The 19,375-nt window shown below is 44.4% G+C and overlaps 1 protein-coding gene across 1 annotated transcript in view; it reads left to right on the top strand.

Annotated features, from left to right (window-relative positions):
* The first annotated feature begins 1,085 nt into the window (after positions 1 to 1,085).
* FLT1 (fms related receptor tyrosine kinase 1) overlaps positions 1,086 to 19,375 on the top strand; it is a 107,516-nt gene continuing 89,226 nt past the window's right edge. The window contains exons 1-3 of the mRNA XM_063149095.1: positions 1,086 to 1,318; positions 16,330 to 16,426; positions 16,726 to 16,946. Coding sequence (XP_063005165.1) covers positions 1,261 to 1,318; positions 16,330 to 16,426; positions 16,726 to 16,946 — 376 coding nt within the window. The 5' untranslated portion in view covers positions 1,086 to 1,260. The remainder of the gene's footprint in view (positions 1,319 to 16,329; positions 16,427 to 16,725; positions 16,947 to 19,375) is intronic.

Below are 19,375 nucleotides of genomic sequence, written 5' to 3'. Positions count from 1 at the left end.
TGCAGACACTCTTGTGACTTGCTTCATAGTATAAAAATATAGCAAGGGCCACAGTGGGTCAAACTGAAGACCTGACTCTCGCAACAGCCTTTCTCTGGCTACACAGGGAAAAAGTAGAAACATAGATCTTAAGTTTTGCTGTCACGGGCTCTCTGCTGGTCTTTCACAAAATAAAACAGGTATGGGAAACGTGAGGTATGCGCATAGGGGGGAGAAATATATTTCCAGCGCTGCCCTGAATGTTACAGAGTCAGTGAAGGCCAGCAGGGGAGCTGGCAGGGCAGACTCCCTAAGCATCCTTAGCCAGTGCTGCCCCTTCCTGGCTTCCCCGCTCTGAGCGCTCTCAGTGCTGCTGGCTGGGACCCGTGCTGGTCTGGGTCAGGCCCCGCACAGAGCGGTCTGTCCCGCGGCTCCCTCTCCCAAGGAGGGCGGGGAGCGGAGCCCCGAGTCCCTGGGGCACGGGCAGCGCTTGGGCCCTCCGAGCATCGCTCCGGGCAGCCGGGCACGGCTGTAAATGGCCCCTGCCCGACCCGGCACCCGGCTCGGCAGCCCCTGGCGGGACGCGGCGCTGTCAAGGTTTTCCTGCGGAGCAGACGAGGGTCTCTGCAGGACCGGGACCCCACCGCTCAGCATTTGGTCCAGGAATCGCAAGTCCGCTTCACGCCCTCCCTAGGAGAGCCTGACGGCGTGCGAGGGACGAGTCCCGCTGCCGCCCCGGCAGAGCTGCGGCCGCGGCGGCTGGAAGCAGCCCGGACCCGGGCTCCAGCGGGACGGCACGGCCAGGGCCCTGGGGGCCGGGAGCGGCCGGGACCGGGAGACCCGCGGGGCAGCGACACCGTGCCCGCCGACGGACGGACGGACGGGCGGGCGGGCGGACGGGCGGGGGACGCGTCCCGGGGAGGGCGTGCTCCCGGCGGAGGATGTGGGCGGGGGGGCGGAGGGGTGCGCGGCGAGGGGTGGAGAAGTTATAAATCAGCGAGGCTGGGGCTGGCGGGTATCTGATGCCCGCGGGAGGTGAAGCTGGCAGGGCGACCCGCAGCGGATACTCCGTTTCCGCAGGTCGGGCCGGGCCGGGCTGGGGCGGGAGGGCAGGATTCGGGGGCTGCTGGATGCGGATTCCGCGCCTCCCTTTGCCGTTATCTCTTCCACCGCGGGAAGCGCCCGGGACCGAGGAGAGCCCGTCGGAGCCCAGCCGGCGCCTCTGCCCCTGCCTCGCCGCCGCCGGCAGGGAAAAAGCCCTGCGCTCCCGCAGGCAGGACCATGCCCCGCCAGCTGCTCTCAGGGACCGTGCTGCTGGGAGCCGCCCTCCTGCTCGCAGGTAAGGGACCGCTGGTTCGCGCTGCCCCGGTCAGACCCGTTCTGCGCCGAGCTCTCCGCGACCGGTGCCCAGTGATGCGCCTCGTCGGCTGCGCCTCCCGCGCCCCTGACCGGTCCCGCAGCACCCCGCTTGTCCGCTGGAGCCGGCGGGCACCTGCCTCCCCTTCGCCCCTTTCCTCTGGGCAGGGCCGGGGAAGTGATCCCTGCGTTCCAGGGAGCGGAGAAACGCCGCATCCCCGAGCTGTCGTTATGCTCCGGATCCCCATCGGCGTGTGCCGGGAGCAGCCCCCCGGAGGGTCCGGCGGTGCGGAGCCGTAGTGCCGCTCCTCCTGCAGCAAGGCAGAGGTGGCGTGGGGGCCAGCCTCTCCCGGGCACAGGCACCGCCGTACATCACCGGGAGGTGTCCCAGCCGGTGCATCACGGAACGAGAGCATGTCTTGGCTGCAGGGCACGCTTCTTTCCTCCGCACTTTGTTTTCAAGCGTGCCAGCTCTGCCCGTGAAGCGGCAAAGGTGTACCTTTTCTTGGCAAAAGTCGAGGTTCTGCTGCCTCCCGCCCGAGCAGGTCGGCGAGGGGCCGGTGCCGCTCCGTGCGGGGCTGGCTGCCGGCTCTTACTGGAGAGTGGGATGGAGCTACTCTCCGGTGCCTGCATCCCGCAACGATGGGGATGGATCATTGCAGATTTGATGTTCTTAACCGAGTTTTATTTTGTTTGAGCCAAGAGCCAGTCCCTGTGGGCCGGAGCGCCGCGGCGGGCGGTGCGTCCCAGCCTTGTGTGGCTGCTCACCCGAGAGCAGGGGTGCGTGGTGGCCGGGCACGGGCCGGTCCCGCGTGGGCTCATGGCTCGGCAGGGCGCTGCCCTGCGGGGATGCCCGCGGCGAGGGGCGGACCGGGGCCCGCCGCCTGTCCCGCCCGGGGCAGCGCGCACGGCCGCGGGGACGGCGCTCGGCAGAAAGGGGAGCGAGAACAAACCCCGGGTGGGGAAGCGAAACGCCGAGCTCCCCGCGGGACGGGACAGCCGTGGAGGGCAGCGCTCCTGCGGTGAGCGGCGCGAGTGGCCGCGGGCTCGGTCTGTCCGCGCCCACGGGAGCGGTGCCGCTGCCTGAGGCTGCCCGGGAGGAGAGCTGGCGGGGCCGCTCCGACGAGACGTTTTCCTGCTCGGGAAGTGCTGATTCATCAGCTTTGATAGAGATACATAGGTATTCTTCTACATTTTTTTTCGTCTTTCCTTTCCCCAGGAAAGTGCTAATTTCCCCACATTATTTGTCTCTGCCTAGGAGGTTCTTATGCCCAAGATGAAATAGGCAGAGGCATGGGACACCCACCCTGGATACAGGAAATGTGGATTCAGATCCTTGCCAGGCTTCCTTCACAGCTTGAGTCTGAACTTCGGCGTCCTGCTCCCGCATGGGCTCCTGCAGTGACCAGCTCCGCCAGGGGACTGGCTTCCTCTTTCCTGTCGGAAAGGTTTTCCATTGTGCAGATCATGGCAAGCCCACTGCCCAGGGAGAGGGTGGATTCTCTGAGCCAGGGCTGTGAGAAAGACCCTGGTTCACCTTCCTGTTCATGTGCACCCTGCACCAATCCCAGTGGGAAAAGCTTGGCTTGCTTAGGGGACAACCTGGGGCTCTGGGCGCTGGGGACAAACATCCCCATGGCCAGCTCAGGTGCTGTAGGCGTTGGAAAGTTTCTTCTCTAGTTTGGCTGGGTGCCCTTACAACCATTTTGCTGGAAGTTCATACCCTCCCCATGTAGAAGAGATTGTGCTCAAATCAGAATTTGAATGTTTTCAGACTCATTGGCTTTCTTGGGTTTTTTTTGGTCTGTTTTTTAGAGGAGCATTCTTGCTCAGCTTTGTTTGGACACCTCAAATAGGTTGATTATACTTCTTCTGGGCCACTGACAGAACTCTCCATAGCTGCGTTTGCACAGAGAGTTTGAAAGTTATTGTTGAAGTGGTTGATGTTTTGTACCATACATCTCTCTGTGTTTTTCCTCCCATTTCACCCTCCTTCACTGCTTATTTACCTTCAGTTCTTACTCAGGCTGCCCAGCACTTTCCATTTCCAGTGCTCTTGATGAAATTCAATTCATTACTGGTGCCCTCTTGTAATTCAGTCTCGGCAGGTGCCTGCTGAGCTTCCATTTACTGGCAGGTTCTAGAGGAGATTGTCAGAAACAGTCAGTGGTTCAGAAAGAGCCTAAAAGACCTCCACAAGGAGGAGACAGAAGGAGGTCTTTCAGCCCATATAAGTCTACTTAATAATTTAAAATTCCCGAAAACAGCATGCAGCCTACAAGCTTTGAGAGAACCCATTTGAAAAATGAGATTAAGGGAATTAAATTCATTTGACATGTGAGTGTTGGGCACTTCACTCTGTTGTGCCACACATATTTTGGTTAACTTGGGAAAGAAAATTACTTTTTACTGGGTTTTGCCTAGAACTCACATATATTTTCTTTATATCTTATAATTATTTATTCCCCAAATTGTATTGCATATGCTTGCTAATGACTGCACACATAACGGTCAACAGGAATATGTGGTTGCTGTATTAAGTTCAATCTCCCAGTCCTCAACTTTATTACTATGATTATAATTATTACTACAGTATTACTATAATTTTAGTCACTAGCATTTGGGATTGTGAAGGACTGTGTTTAAACCCTGAAAACATCAGACTCTGCAGCCTGGATCAAGGCTTATGCACCGTGTTTCTAGAAACATAAATGATGGTTTAGCTATATTTCCAGTTTTCCACACAGAAGTGGAACCTCACAATTTGCAGTTAGAAGGTGGTAGACTCTATTACAGTCTTATCTGCAAGCAGCACTATATGATCTCAGTTATTTCAGTAGCAACTAGAACATCAAAATCCCCAGGGGAATTTTCAACTTCATGCCCAGCTGGAAAAAGTGAAGGAAGAAATTCCAGGCCCAATCTAATCAGTGCAGAGGTTAATTTCTTGCAATAACTTACCTGACTTCTCTGAAAGTGCTGTTCAGATGGATGTTCATATGTTAAGGTTTCAATTTGATTTGAGTACTTGCTGAAGCAATGATACAGATGGAATGACCCAGTTTGGGATAAGGGCTGAAGTTATTAACAAAGTTGAGAAAAACTGGCTTTCCCATTTCTTCTTCATAGAAACAGGGCTCCCTAAAAATTCTGAACTGTGTTCACATAAAGGAGAAGGGTTAGAAACTGCGATATAACAGAGATTTTTAGAAAATGTATGTTGTGTGGGGAGTTAAAGCATCAAACTTTCTGACACAAAGTGAAAGAAAATCACTTACAGAGCTAATTGATGTTGTACCAGACAGGTTTTTTTCCCATGTGCTCTACACAAAGTTAGACTTCTTTATCTTACAGCTGGTGTAAATCTGGAGCAACTCCTTTGGGCTGGGCTAGCATCTTCTATATTTACACTTTGTGTTGGATAAACTTGGACTTGGCCTGTGCTGTAGTAAAGATCTTCATATCCAGAAGCACCCAATATATTTAGAACCCTAAAAATTTGCTTTTGAGGAGATTAGAGAGGTTTTTTTGGTTGTGTTGGGTTTTCTTTTTGTGCATCCAAACAATAACAAACAAGCTGTCTATTTTTTGTCAGATGCTTCAAATACTGAAACCAGTAGCCTTCCACATTGTGTGGGTGTATAGGACAAAAGGAAATTGTCCAGATTTGCAGGACAGTTGATAAGTCCTTACACTTTCATGTGGTTTGGAAACTTCCAGCACACTGTTTATCAGCTTGCTGGTTTTCATGTCTGACTGAGATTGGGAAAGGAAGAAGCTCGGCAGAAGCAGATGAGGGTTAAGGTTTGGTGTTTCAGAAGTCTGTGTCCAGAGGGGCGGTGGTGGGACTTCAGCAGCAAAATTGTTCCTTTGAATCCCCCAGAGTCAGGGTTTGGGACTTCCTGCTGCAGGTCCAGAGGGAATGGAAAGCAAGACTACTGCAAGAGTAAGTTTTGCATGAAATGCCCAATCACAGTCACCTCTGCTCTTGTAGAGAAATCTTTCCCGTTGGTGTGAGACCTTCAAGAAGCAAACCGCTCCCTCCAATGACACGCTTCATCTTTAGCTCTCATCCCTGCCCCCAGTAGTCTCTTTTTTCGCCTTTACCAAGATTTGTGAGAATGTAGAGAAACATTTCTGTATGCATTTGTGCATGAATTCTACCCACAGACAGAACGATGCTCTTCTGTCTTTGCCCTTGCGATGCATCCTCACTGCATGTATTCCTGCAGCGGGGAAGCCACCTCTCCCAAGCATCCTCAGCTGTGAATGGTCTGACCTCTTGATACATTATGGGGAACTGCTTATCCTAAAATCGGTCCAGTGGTTGTCAGGAAGGTGCCCACACAGTTTTCTCTTCCTGAGATGCTGAAGTTCGGTTTCGTTCTCCTGTGGTTGGAGATCACAACTGCATAAATCCTGATGCTTAAAAGAACTGTGGTGCAAGCAGGAGCTGGAAAAGTGAAAATGCAGTCATTAGTGCTCTCTCCAAGGCCAGGCATGGCATAATATCATGCCTTTGTGACCAGAAGAATGAACTCATGATGGAACTAAGCGAAGTGCTAATAGATTGAGAAACCAACAACAAGGGCAAAGAGATTTGAAACTCTACACTTCAGAGGTACTTTTGTCTGAAACATAAATCTTGAGCCATTGAGATCTATGGAGAAATTTGGACAGGGAATGTGGATGACTGTTTCTTCTGCATTAAGTCATATTTGCACTTGGGGTGTTTTTTGTGTGGCACAGTGAGTGGAAATGTGCCAGATTAAAGATGAAGAGGAAAATGATTTAGCTTGATGTGGTCCATCAGTGTATTCTAGACCACTATAGATGTTTGTGCCATAGCTAATAGATTAATTAATAGTCTTTGTCAGACTTTGGTTTGTCTTGTGTTAATGCTGAAGCAAAAGGTTCATGTTCATGGTGAGCTGATTTTACTCTCTCTGTTGTTTTCCCCTCAAAACGCAGTTGATTTTTCATTACCAAAATCCATATCCACAATGTTAAGTCACCCTTGTAAAATATTTAGAGCATAATTCAGTGAGATGTTGTTGACACCAATTTCTCTTGGCATGACTTTTCTGGGTGATGGGGCTGCTTTTGCAGCAGTCACTGGTATGTGGCACTAAGCACTTGTGCAATACAACATCTTTTTAAGTTGTATTCCTTCTTTTGGAGTTATGGCCTTGAAACAAGGCTCTCTTTGCTGTTGGAGCAGCTGAAGGATGGGCAAGGGGCTAGAGGGCAACTGCTTCTAGGATTTCAGCGGGTTGAAGAGGCTGTGGTGCCATAATTCCCACTCCATGGCTGGAAGTGGGTGAAGCAGGCAGGGCACGTGGTCCTTGAGAGCCAGGGACCTGTGAGCAGCTGTCTCTGCTGCTCAGATGTTCTCTCAGGAAGCCTGCGCTCTGGGAACAGACCCCCTGCTTAGCGCGTGGGGAGCGAAAAGGGATGAGTGTGAGGGCATTTCATGAGAGGAATTTCACAATTTCACATAGCTCACTTAAGCGTCCTTCCTGTGGGATTCTTCCTTGACACAGAGTGAAGGAATTCACCCCTTTTGTTCCCATTGTCGTTCCTCTATGGAAAAACCTCTCATCAGGATCACCATAGACTAATGTTAACAGAAGCGTGAGAGTTGCCATCATGGATCAGACAAGAGCTTTTTTGGCTTCATGTCATTTCTTTAGTGGTGTTCAGCATCTTATCTTCAGGAAAGGTTCATGAAGCCTTGCAGGAAGCATTTGTCTCATAAAATTCTTAAGAGGGGATTTAAAAAATTTTTGGTAGTATGATCTAAAATCCAATAGTATTTCATAAGAAACCATGAGGTTGAGGGTCGAGAAAAGTAAAATTTAGTTGTTGTCGATGTTTATGCAAGTGGATTATTACATAGTGGAAATAAATCACATTAACTATATAAGACATAACTTTTTTGTTCTGTTGTGCTGAAAGTGTTTGGGGCACCTTTCTTTGTCTCATGCAGTGCTGCAATTGACAATCATCCTAATCTATTTTATTAGTATGAATGATTATAATTTCCTAATGTAATTGAGCCATAGGCAAACTTGCCAGAAGATTTCTGCACATGCATCTACCTCCCTAGACTGGTGCTTTACATGTCATTTAACAGCAAAGTGAGTTTTGCTCCTAAGCCATTGCAAGGGACTCCTCTGTGCAGACTCTTCCAGTTCTTCTCACCTCTCTATTTTAAATTATTATGGTGCATTATTTACTTGTTCTTGTTTTAAACCCAGGGGCTTTACTTATAACTCTGCTTTATAGGTTTAAGTGGGGTGGATGGAAAGCTGGTTCCTGACTCTTCTTTTTGTCTTGGAGCACTACAGGACAGTTCAGCTGTAACAATAGAAATAGTAATCAGCAGCCTTCAGCAAAGTGTAGCTCCTTCAACTTTGCTTTACATTTTCTTTTACATAGTTCCTAATTTGTTTCTGTGCTTACAGCTTAGTGATTACTACAGCCCCAGATGAATTTGACAGGCTTGTGCTGCTGGCTGGGCAGGTAGATTACTGGCAGGTAGGCAGTTTGCCTGTCTTTATGAAAGTCTTCCAATTCAGTCCTATTACAAATTTACCTGTTACAAATTTAAAGTATCCAACTAGTAAAGAAATTTAGTTTGGCTAAGAAAATATACACCTTTACTCTAAATGCCTAGGATTTCTCAATTGTTTTTGTGTGAATTTTAGTGTACTTGCTTTCTCTTTATACCATATAGATACTTTTCTACTCACTTATTAATGGAATAAACTTTTCTAAAGAATACTGAACTGGCCATTATGTGCTAGGATCTGTCATGGTGGGATTAGAGCAGAGGCACTCTGGTTGCTGATACCTGTCAGTAGGTAGATCAGGTAGATACCTGTCAGTAGGTAGACTCACAGGCATAGTCTGGATGGGGCTCCCTACACTGTGAGCAGCACAGGCTGAATCGTGTGGAGAGGCACGAAATGACACAGTGGGTGAGTGCCACTGGCTGATCCCATGGCATCCCTTTGGCTGGGCAGATGATGCAGTCACAACCACTTCTCATCTGAATGGCCTGAGCAGGGTCACCATGCAGGGCCAGGACAGGCACATCAAGGTGGAGGGGTACGAGAGCCACATGGATTTGTGCTGAATGTGGCTGTGTTGCAAGCTCTGGTGTTACCAGCCTCAGCTGGCCTGTTTTGTTTCTAAGACGGGCGTTTACTCTGTTGGAGCAAAGACCAGACTAAGGTGGGCACAACTGTGGTATTTCTCCTCTTTTCTCATCACACATCGCATATATGTGTGCCTTTTGCTTTCTGAGTGTGGTTTACCAAAGTGTCCCACCCCCTCATAATGGAGGTGTCAGACTGTGTGTTTGGATATCCATTTTCAATTCTGGGTGGCAGTGGGAAAGAAAAAGTTTGTAGTTATGGCTGGTTTTATTTCTTCTCGGTAAATATGTCCTCCTTATATAGCTAATGAAATGAGCACCTTCATCAGGCTAGATATTGGCCAAGATGTCAATTTCAGATCCTGTATTTCTAGAGGTATTAAAACTTGATGGATACAACAGGAAACCAAGATTATTTTTCCCTCAGATCTTTGGCTGTTAGATACTGAAATTTATTTGTCATTGGCATTATATGAAGTGCCTATGCTCATGCATGGAAGTTACCTGGTGAGTTTAGGGCAAACAAGGCACAAACTTCTGATGAGCTGGTGAAGCAAGTGCCTTCAAGTGGGTCTTGTGGGGCACTAAACATGGAACTTGCATGGCCTTGGTTGCCAGGTATGATGGGAAATGTCATTAATTTCAATTGAATGTAACTGGAATGAGATTTATGTCAAATAACTGCTGAGGTTTCAGTTTGTTTAATTCCTACATCTAAGTTTTTTAATGAACAACCCCTCCCTGCTCTTTGCTAGAAAGACTTCACCACAAACTTCTATAAAACCAACCTGACCTAACTAGGGCAAGTGCTGGCAAAATGTTTGGCAATTATTGGGGAAATAAATATTTGTTTACATTTGCAGCTATTGGCCGTATTGGCATCACAAGTGTTAATGAAGAACAGAACTATTGCATTATTTTTAGCTTTGGCTCTGTAACATTTAATCTTACATCAGTGTGTATAGTCATCTAGGAACAGCAAATACATAAAGAGTAAATGAATTATAACTTGCTCTGAGATCTAGAACTAAAAAGGAAGGAATGCACTTGTTCAAATACCTTTTACCTTTCTATGCCCATGAAGGCCTGTTTTGGGCAGTTGCACATCCATTTTCCCTACTGACTGATTTAGTTCCACAGCATGGAGTCATGGTCAAGGCTTTTAGTCTATCCAGAAATAATTTAATCTTCTGTTACCAACCTTATGCTGTTCAGACTTAACTATGGTGTGTATTATAAAGCAGTCTAGCTTTGCCATCCTTTCCTATCTTTTTTTTTTCTTTTTTTTTTTTTTTTTTGGCTAGCTGTTATGTTGTAAGAGTACTTTAAATTCTTACATTATAATTGAGATTGATCAAACCTAAGCATTTGATCCAGAAATCCCTTGGCATGTGTTGCAAAACATCAGACTAGATGGATGGAATGTCTCTTTTGGACCTGAAAAGGATGAACCAATGAGCTGGTAATGTTTGTGCCTCTATGTGTACTTAGTAAGTAAATAGCATCCAATAGTTTTCTTGGTCTTGAATGCAAAAGAGAGGAAAGTTTCAGACACCACAGGGATATGTGCAAGAGATGGCTCTGTTAAGGAGTGATACAGCTTGAGCTCTACCCTGAGGATGTTTCTGTCTGCCAGCTGTGTACCAGCACACATGGTGCTTCTCTTTGTGCAGCAGCCAACAGGAAACAAGTACAAAACTACCTCTGAGTCCAGGGACCTGCATCTATTAACACTTGCAAATCCCCGTGGCTCTTAATTGGCCTGCAGATTTCTGCTTCAATAGAAACAGTGGTGACATTTTACTGCTTCAGATCATGAGTTTGCTCATCTGGACCATTGTCAGTGTCAGCCTGGGACAAAGTCACAACTCCTTGCTCACTCTCAGTTAAGCTGCCCTAGTTTCTCTTCTGCAGGCTTCTGGTATGAAGTTTGGAATTATTTCAGAGAAATGCTGTGAAATTAGATGACTGTGAGGTTTCCTTTAGAATGGGGGCTTAGTGGCATCTGGTAGACCTGAAGATACCACTTTGAGTCTCAGGGTGGCTCATGCTTTGGCACTGTAGGTCTTTTCTGGAGACTGTTTGTAAGTACAGGCAATGGAGAGGACGCTTTTACCCCTAGGAGCAGGAAACCAGGCTGTGCTGCCTTCTTTGCCTGCCCCTGAGCATCAGAAACCCAGGTGACAGATGAGATGGGTGCTATTGATGCTATGGGGATAGAAGAGTGTCTCCTTCCAGCAGCAGTTCTGCCTAGCCACCAGCACAGAATCAGAAACCTTCATTATCCAGAGTGCTCCTTTCTCCCTCTAGTCCCGCAGCAGGACCAGGCCAGACAGTTACACATTGAAGAGCAAAACAAAATTTTCTTTTCCATTCACCACACAAGTTTTAACATAACACTCCCTAAAAGTTCTCCTGCCTTTATAAATGCAAGTATTAATGCTGAAGAGAGACTCAGTGTTGATTAAACTGGTCTAGACTTCTTCATATAGTCAGATGTAAATTGAAACTTTAAGTGTCTCTTAAGAGTTGACCATGAGTTTTTCTTCCCTATATATATCTTTTTCTCCTTTAATAGAGTGAAGTGGTGTAATGATGTAATTGCAATTATGATGGGTAGGTACAACTGTTTGACCAAAAAAATTAGTTATATTTACTTACAGAATAGATTGAAGAGCCTTCTAAAGAAATAGTAATACAATAGCTTGTCAAGAATAGCTCTGAAATAAAGAAAACTACTGATACCCCAGATTTCCTTACAGAATGGAGTAAAGCCATATACTGCATTTGAGATTAGCTAGTGGCCATGCTCTGGTTAAGGTGCTGCTGCAAGGCAGAGAGAGCTCATTTTCACTGGAGACACACTGAAGATCAACCCACTGGGTACTGTCATGTATCTTTCCATTTTGTCTGGATTCTGAAACTGCTTTTTAGTTGTACACATGTGGGCATTCCCATTCCCTTCAGTGGAATGACTCATAGGAAGTGCACAGAAGCAAGAGTGAAGTCCTGGGCTGCATCTGAACTGCATGACCAATGTTTTAAGCATCACAGAGAGGTGGAGACCTTGTTAAGAAATAACCTGCCATCTCCTTCCAGTGCAGGAGTGTCCTCTACAAAGGACATTTTTGTTGAACATTTGAATCAGGTGGAAATTATATTTGATGGTAAAACCCTCAAAGGCTCAGTTATGTTTCACAAGGGTAAAACATGTGCAAGTCCGTTAGTGACTGAAACAATTACTTCATGATGGATAACTTTATTGCCCACAGATTGCACTTTAAACCCAAAAGGTCAGATTCTTTGTACACACTGAAGTTGCAAAGATAAACTGATCATTCTCCTTAACCTCTAGCTGTGCAGGTGAAAAAAGGATTAGTCAACATGTTGAGGATAACAGGAGTGGCTGGAAGACAGTCACATCCCCAAATTATAGAAAAGATATTAGAAAGTCATCAAACCTGCTAACTTCAAGGAAGTTTATAATAACTTCTAATATTGTAATTTTTTAAACTTAGTCTTAAAGCTAGCTTTTGGATTCCCTTTCTTTAGTCAAAGGTAGTAGAAATTCTCTGTGTATGAGAAGAAATTTAAAAGTAAAACCTGGGAAAGTTGGAATGGGAATAATAACTCAGATCATGGCCCCAATTTTGAGTACAACTAATCTACGATTTTTAAGAGAATCCAGGAATTAGTAGAAATCAGTGAAAGGTTCATCCTGCATGCATGTTACTCATTTGATTTGTCTATAGAACTGGACACATATCATATTGGAAAAATACATGCATGTTCATTTATTTTATCTTTTTTTCATGACTTGTGATCTGAGGGTTGTTTTGTTATCAGATAATTCATATTTTTATTTATTTAATTTGGAAGAGGATCAGCTTTTTATGTGGGGCAGAAGTTACTGGAAGAAAACTTCCTTTATTTTTTTCATAATTTATTCATAAAAAAAAATTGTCCTCCCTTTACTTTAGTTACAATGGCTAACTTTTGCAATCTAAATTAACGTTTGCTCATTAATTAAGCAACCCCACTGACTGACTTCCACATGCATCTAATAAGCCTTCCATAACAAATAAAATGCGTCTGAAAAAGCCACCCTTTCCCCATGGGAGGAGATTCCTCAGTTATCAGGATTAATTAGTTCTCTTGTTGTCACATGAAAAGAAGCTGCACCCCTCAATGTAGGTCAGTGTGAGGGTAGGCTGCTGATGGTCGCTTGGTGACAGGCACAATGACAAGTGAATGTGTCCTGTTGAGCCATGACCCTTCAGAAAAGGCAGTGTCAAGTAAAATGCCCACAGAAGGTACATAGAAGGCATAATCTGCTTCTAAATATTGACAGTAGGAATTTCCCTGCTATTCTCCTTCCTTTTTCTTTCCTGGTAAACACGTCAAACTCTATTGCATTTGTAGTCTGCATTGGTTTTGAAGCATTTAAAAATGTAAGGAAGTTGATGACCCATGAATAGATAGGATGTCAAATAAAGATATTTTTCTTCGAGACATAGCATCTTGCTGGTAAAAGCATTGTGTCCCATACTTGTAAAACCAACAATTTTGGCTTGAAATGAAACCTCAGCTTTTTGTCAGTGAAAAACTAAATAAATGAATATATAATTGGGCTTGTATCTCTTCCCAAATACATTGACATTAAGTCTTGAATGTGAATACGATTAACTACTGGAGTTAAGTGTCTAAAATGTACTTGAAATCAATGATGAAATGCTGGCTTGTGTCAATGGGAGCAGAGTTAGACAAACACTAAGCACTCCTTAAGATCCCACACACAATATTTATAAATACTGTGCTGTCTTTTAGATATATGTAAAATGTGTAAAAGGGCAAAAGCTTGAGTATGTGTCCCGTATATTTGGGTTTCTTTTTTGCCTACAAGATGGGGTGAAAAGGTGGGTGGTTTTGTTATGTTTTTTCTTTGATTTTAGTAACTCTGAGACAGATCTGACATACAGGCTTCCAGGCTGACTTGTTTCGTATGCTTCAAATGAGTTAGATCTTAGAGTGTTCATGTCTTTGTTTATATCACTGTAAAGTTAGGAAGAGTAAAACCCTGTAACGTTTATGATGGTTTCTTGCTCCTCACCTCTGGCAGACTTTGAAGACAGCAGCAGCCCACATTGCCAGGGCTGGTCTCCTGGCCTCAGCACGGGTCAGACGTGGGCAGGGTGCTGCAGGTTTGGCTTTGCTCCTGGGCATGGTGCAGTGCCAGTGCCGAGCAAAGCCAAGCGCTCGGCACCGCAGGCATGACCAGGCACTGCAGACTCACTCTCCTGTCTTGCTGTCAACGCCTGTCACTCACATGGATTTTTCCACTTTCTCACCAGTTTTACACAGGAAGCAACCTACATGTTGCTCTCTAGCAACGAGGTTGAGTGTTGCATCTCTAGCAACTGGGCTTTGAGCCCAATGGTTTCCTCTGGCAGACAATCACTGATGTTTTTTTCATACATATTGAACTGCTTGTAAACACTGTTGCATGCTTCAGCTTTTCCAGGGCCTCAAATAAGGAGCAGTTCATAGAAGCTTGAGGTCAACTTTTCTCCAAAGTAAAAACCAAGATTCATAAAGCTGGATATAAACTCTGTCTTCTTGGGAGAGCATCTGACCCTTCAATTCTGGGATGACAAGAGGAATGCAAATGAAATGAGGGAGTTTCACAAAACCATCAGATTGTTTAGCTAGAGGATGTTGACTAACCCTCTCAACCAGAGTGCCTGAGTTGCTCTCCAAGCAGCTGCCTAGGCTGTTGTAACATCTTATCTCAATTTCTCAGGGATTAGCCTCAGAGGCATTGTTTCAGAATGGTGAATGAGAAGACTCATAGACTGTAAGCATCTATGGGAGACTATCCCATAAAAGCACAGAGCACACTTTGGGGGAACCAGCTCTTCAGAGTTGAGATTCCTAAAGGGCAGGCCTGAGAAATATATGTTTGCAATGCATATCACATAACAATTACTTCTTCATAGATTTGCTGCACCATTTTTCTCCTCTCTTACCAGCTGCTAGAATATATTAATTTCTAGTTAGAAATACGATTATCTAGACAAATCGCAGAGGAAGTCTGTGTATGTGGACAGTCTCACCATTCAAATCTATAGTGTTATTTGAGGTGTAGTCCAGATCTCTTTATTCTGAAAAGTTGTTATGCTCTTGCTTGCAGCTTGTGCAAGTGAGCTATAATTTTATTTATATCTATGTTCAAGTGTAGCCTTTAAATCTTGTTTTGAATTGGCAGAGATGATAGAATATATCGAAAACTACTGGAGCCACATCTTAAGTAAGATATCCAGGGCTAAAAAGAAAGCACCCAAATTTGGAGCAGCCATTGGCATTGATGTGTTTATTCATCTAAATTTTAGTCACCAGTCTCAGCAGGAACTGGTGTCCAAAAGTTCCTTCTCTAGTCAACTAAAGAGGGAAGCTTTTCTGATTGGTGATACGTAGCCCCAAGAAAGGTTCGTGTATTTCTACTATGTTTGTGCATACAGCTGTTCATACTTGGCTGTGCAGGGACCTCTTGGAAGGACTTAAAATAGCTAAGCTAAAACTGTACTTGACTGAGTTCTAGGAGAAAGATCTGCATTATCTGCCTTTACTGTGAGATGGGGTTTCTCCCATTTGTTGACAGGGTAATACTTTCCCTTGGAGTAAAGTGGTTTGGGATAGTTGCTGTTGCTCTCTCTCAACAATGAAATATTTACAAATTACGCTTGAGTCCCAATCAGACTACAACTGGTTTTCAACTTTTAACTGTTTTGAAATGTTTTTACATTGTGTTCCCAGCTTCTGGAACATTTTGCTGTCAGTGCAAGGGCAGTGGGATGGATCAAGCACTGCTTCTTCCCTAAGGCATGTTCTTCTGTCAGCTTGCCATGAAAGCTTTTGTGGCCACAGCCTATTATAGGGCAAAGATAAATCATTATGTCTTTCCAGCCAGCACCTCCTGACTTGATGAGAAGGAAGATCTCATGCTCTTCTGGTTTTCTGACCATGGAGCTCTTCCATGGTCTTCTTAAAAATGCCTCCATGTAGACTTCACAAAACCCACCTGGATGTTTTCAGCTGTCCTCAGCCACCTCGTGTCATGCTGACACCAAGGCTTTCACCCATGCCAGAATGGTCTGGCCACACCAACATGCTTGTATTCTCAAACAAGCAGCAAATCTGGTCTGGAAGGTGTGTGGATCTTGTTCTCAGGATTTACTGTAAAGGTCTACCTTTTGGTGCTACTTTGTTGGCAGGAAGCCTGCAGCTGGTGAGGGGCCATGAGTAAGAGTGCTGTGACCTCCAGCCAGAAAGGGAAGAGCCTTAATGCATTTCACTCCTTCCACGTCAGTTTCAGCCTCGCAGCAAGTTGTTTGAGTGGGATTTTGGTATCTTAGGAGTCAGTACTTGACTCTTGCCATGGGAGTGGCTGAATTTACCCTCCCCATTGAAGGGGCTGCCATGGCTGTGTTTCCTGAGGAAATGCAGCCAGTGGTGCTGGGGGCACACTTCCTTGGTTAGATGTGGATCCATGAGGTCCTCAAGTTTCTTCATTATATGTTCAGTCAAAAATTTGAGAGCAAAGTCATTACTAATAGCTTTCAATTCTATTTTCTTTCCTGAGTAATGCTGCTGGAAGGTTATTTGAGTCCTGAGTCAGGGCAACAGGACTTTGCTCAAAGGAAGAGAGTATGTGTGGTGAAAGAGGCACAGTTTTCTTTTCTTTTCCTTTCCAGTATAACAGCATAAATGTGAGTGGACTGGAAGCAGAATTATTTGACTTTGCTAATGTTTTGGTTTTTTCTTTGTTTTTCTAGGATCTAGTTCAGGATCAAAACTAAAGGTTCCTGAGCTGAGTATAAATGGCATACAGCACGTTGTTCAAGCCGGCCAGACTTTAAATCTCACCTGCAGGTAACCAGCTGAGTTGGATTATGATAATTTGGCAGGGACTTCATAAACCTGACACTTTCTTTTTTTTTTGTAACTGAAATTAGAAAAAAATTAAACCTTGTGTTGTGGGGAAAGGTGGGGAGTGAACTTCAATGGCAATTGTTTAATAGTTCTTTGTTGTTTCTGTTGTTGTTTTTGGAAAACAAGATAAAAGAGAACCCCATAAATAGCCTGATATAATAAAAAAGAAAGCTTGGGAACTGGAGCTATATAATTGCAGCCCAGCATAATTGTTTCTGCTTCCTTATCTGTGTTTGCAGGGGGGAAATGGTTCATTCATGGTCTTTGCCTGAAACTCTTAGCAAGGATAGCAAAAGGCTGAAAGTAATTAAATATGCCTGTGGAAGGAATGGGAAGCAGTCCTGCAGCAGTCTGACCTTGAGCAGAACTCAAGCAAGTGACACTGGAAATTATAGCTGCAAATACCCCACAAGTCCAGCAAAAAAGAAGAAGGAATCTACAGTCTATGTATTTATTAACGGTAAGATTCAGTTTTTTTAACACTTCCTGGTACTTGCTCTGCAATACAGCAAAGTGGAAAAGTAAGGCAGTTCAGCTGGGGCTGAGTTTTGAATTACATTTTCAGCCTTGCATAATGTTAATTTGCCAATTAATGTATAAAGTTTTCTTTCTCAGCACTTGCAGATACAAATGGTAATCTTTTATCAGTTAGAAAAAAAAGAATGAAGCAAGAAAAAGACCCAATCCAACCATTTGCCTAGAGAAAACGGGAGTCCAGATGGAAGTAGACTACAAGTGAATATGTGAAATAGGTATCAGAAACCATATCCTGTGTGATGTTATTTCTAGGCAGCTGAAGGATGCTAAAGCTGCCTGTCAGATCAGTGACTTGCCTCATGCTGCAGAAAATTACTATTTGCATGTGAAATCATATTTAAAAATAACCTCTGTAATCCATGGCACACAGATTGAAAAAATGTAGAATAAATGGAATCAAATTAAACACAGAGTTGCTTTCAGCAAACAAGTATTGTGTAATGTATGGGAAGTGCTGGAATTAGGTCAGTTAGACTACAAAAGAAATTTCTTTCTGATCCTGCTTCCTTCCAGGGTATTAATCAGACACTTCTGAGAAGAGTTTAATTCAATAGACACAACAAAAAGGAACAAATTATTGACACTTTAGGGATTTAATTAATACTTTAGTTTTTCATTGTTTTTACACAGTAATGTTAATAGATTACTGTAGTATTTCAGGACTCACAGGTTTTGTAAGCCCATGTTACAGAGAACGTGCAACTGGAAGTTTTCCAAATTTTGGGTCTGCTGCATCCAATGAGTTCACATCAGAGTGAATTAGCCTTTGTTTTAATTTTGTGATATGAAGAGTGAGACTAGCACTGTGAAAAAGCAGAATGAAGTGGACCTCTCCCTACACTGTTAGAAAACAAGATAGCTCTCCCCATTACCGTGTGCTGCTTTATTGAGCACTATTGGCTGTTTATGCTGTTTATCCTACTTTCCTTCATCTGAAATATGCTGCAGTGTTTTCATCACCCAGCTCTTTTCATATGATTCTCTGTAAATCCAGCAAGAGATGCATCCACGGAAGAATAGCCAAAATAGGATAATCATTTAGTGATCAACAGCCTGTAGCCTAGGGACATGTACAATTTCCTCAGATGCCTTTTGCAAGTTTCCCATCACGGGATCTTCTTGAACTTCCCACCTTGGACATCATCCCTGAGACCTACCCACAACGCTCTCCATTCACTGCATGAGAAGGAACTCTCTGCTAAACTGACTTTACCATATAAGGGATGCCTTTGCATTCTCTTTGTCCCTTACCTGTTTGAAGAGTTAATTTTTCTGTATCCTAAATTTTTACAAATGAGAGAAACAACCAGTCTTCCAACTCTTCACTGCTTCCCAACTTGTATGTGGCTTCCCTGCATTTAAAAGGCATCTTCAGTTAGATGATGGTAAACCAAGATTATCTGCAGAATTCCCGTGGGGATGGAAGAGAAATGTATCATTGCAGAAATTGTTTTAGGACAGTCCCAAGCCAACCCCTGTCCTTCCATCCCCGCTAATCATTTAAAGAAGGCTGTCTGAGTGTCTCTTTTGTTAGTTTTTCAAGGGCATTCAGTCACAAATCTTGATGTCACTGTTGAAGAGATGGCTAGATTTTATAGCTCCTCCTACCTTAATTGCCAAAAAAGAAATAAAATGTTTAAGGAACAAACCTGTTCCTTAAATATTTTAATGGTCTAAGGTCCATTACCTTAGACCTCTCTGGTATGTTAATTTTCTGAATTTGGCAATCATTTTGATTGAAAACAAATTTCTTAAGATTGAAGTGTTAGTTGTGTCCCAGGAAGCACACCTGAAATTTAGGGAAAACTATGGATGATGAGGGAGGCTGCAAGGTAGCTGCTCATTTGATGCCTGTTGGAAGTGTCACTCTGCACTAAGGCGAAGAAAGGTCCATTAGTCTTCCCAAACTTTACAATTTCAGGAAGAATTGTTTAGTAAGCTAGAAAGAAACAAGATACTGAGTACCAAAACTCACCCTTTCTGATAAGTATGTATTAGAAAAAGTATTTTCTTTCTCTATGCTATCTCATTATCCCTATCTCTTTTCTACCTGTCTCTTAGTATGAGTCACTGTTTCTGTAAATATACATGAAATTCAATTATTCTAGCTCAAGTGGGGTTGAGGTGGGGGTAACAAAATCCTCTGTGAAGACTCTCTTTCCTGAGTCTAGTTTTACTCTGCATTAATTCGTGGGTGTTTAGGAAATAAACATTTGTGAAATTTGTGTCCCTCCTAGTCTTGTATTGTTTCCTGTGACAGGACGTTGTGTCAGTCCATTTCCCATATTAGCTCCATGTGGATCTCCAAGGTGCCTGTTTCCCATGTCTTAGCATGCTGCAGATGAGAACAAA

This window comes from Melospiza melodia, chromosome 2 (assembly GCF_035770615.1).
Source record: "Melospiza melodia melodia isolate bMelMel2 chromosome 2, bMelMel2.pri, whole genome shotgun sequence".
NCBI classification, from domain to species: domain Eukaryota; kingdom Metazoa; phylum Chordata; class Aves; order Passeriformes; family Passerellidae; genus Melospiza; species Melospiza melodia.
The sequence above is the reverse complement of the archived record's forward strand: the minus strand, read 5'-3'. Positions and strand labels throughout refer to the sequence as shown.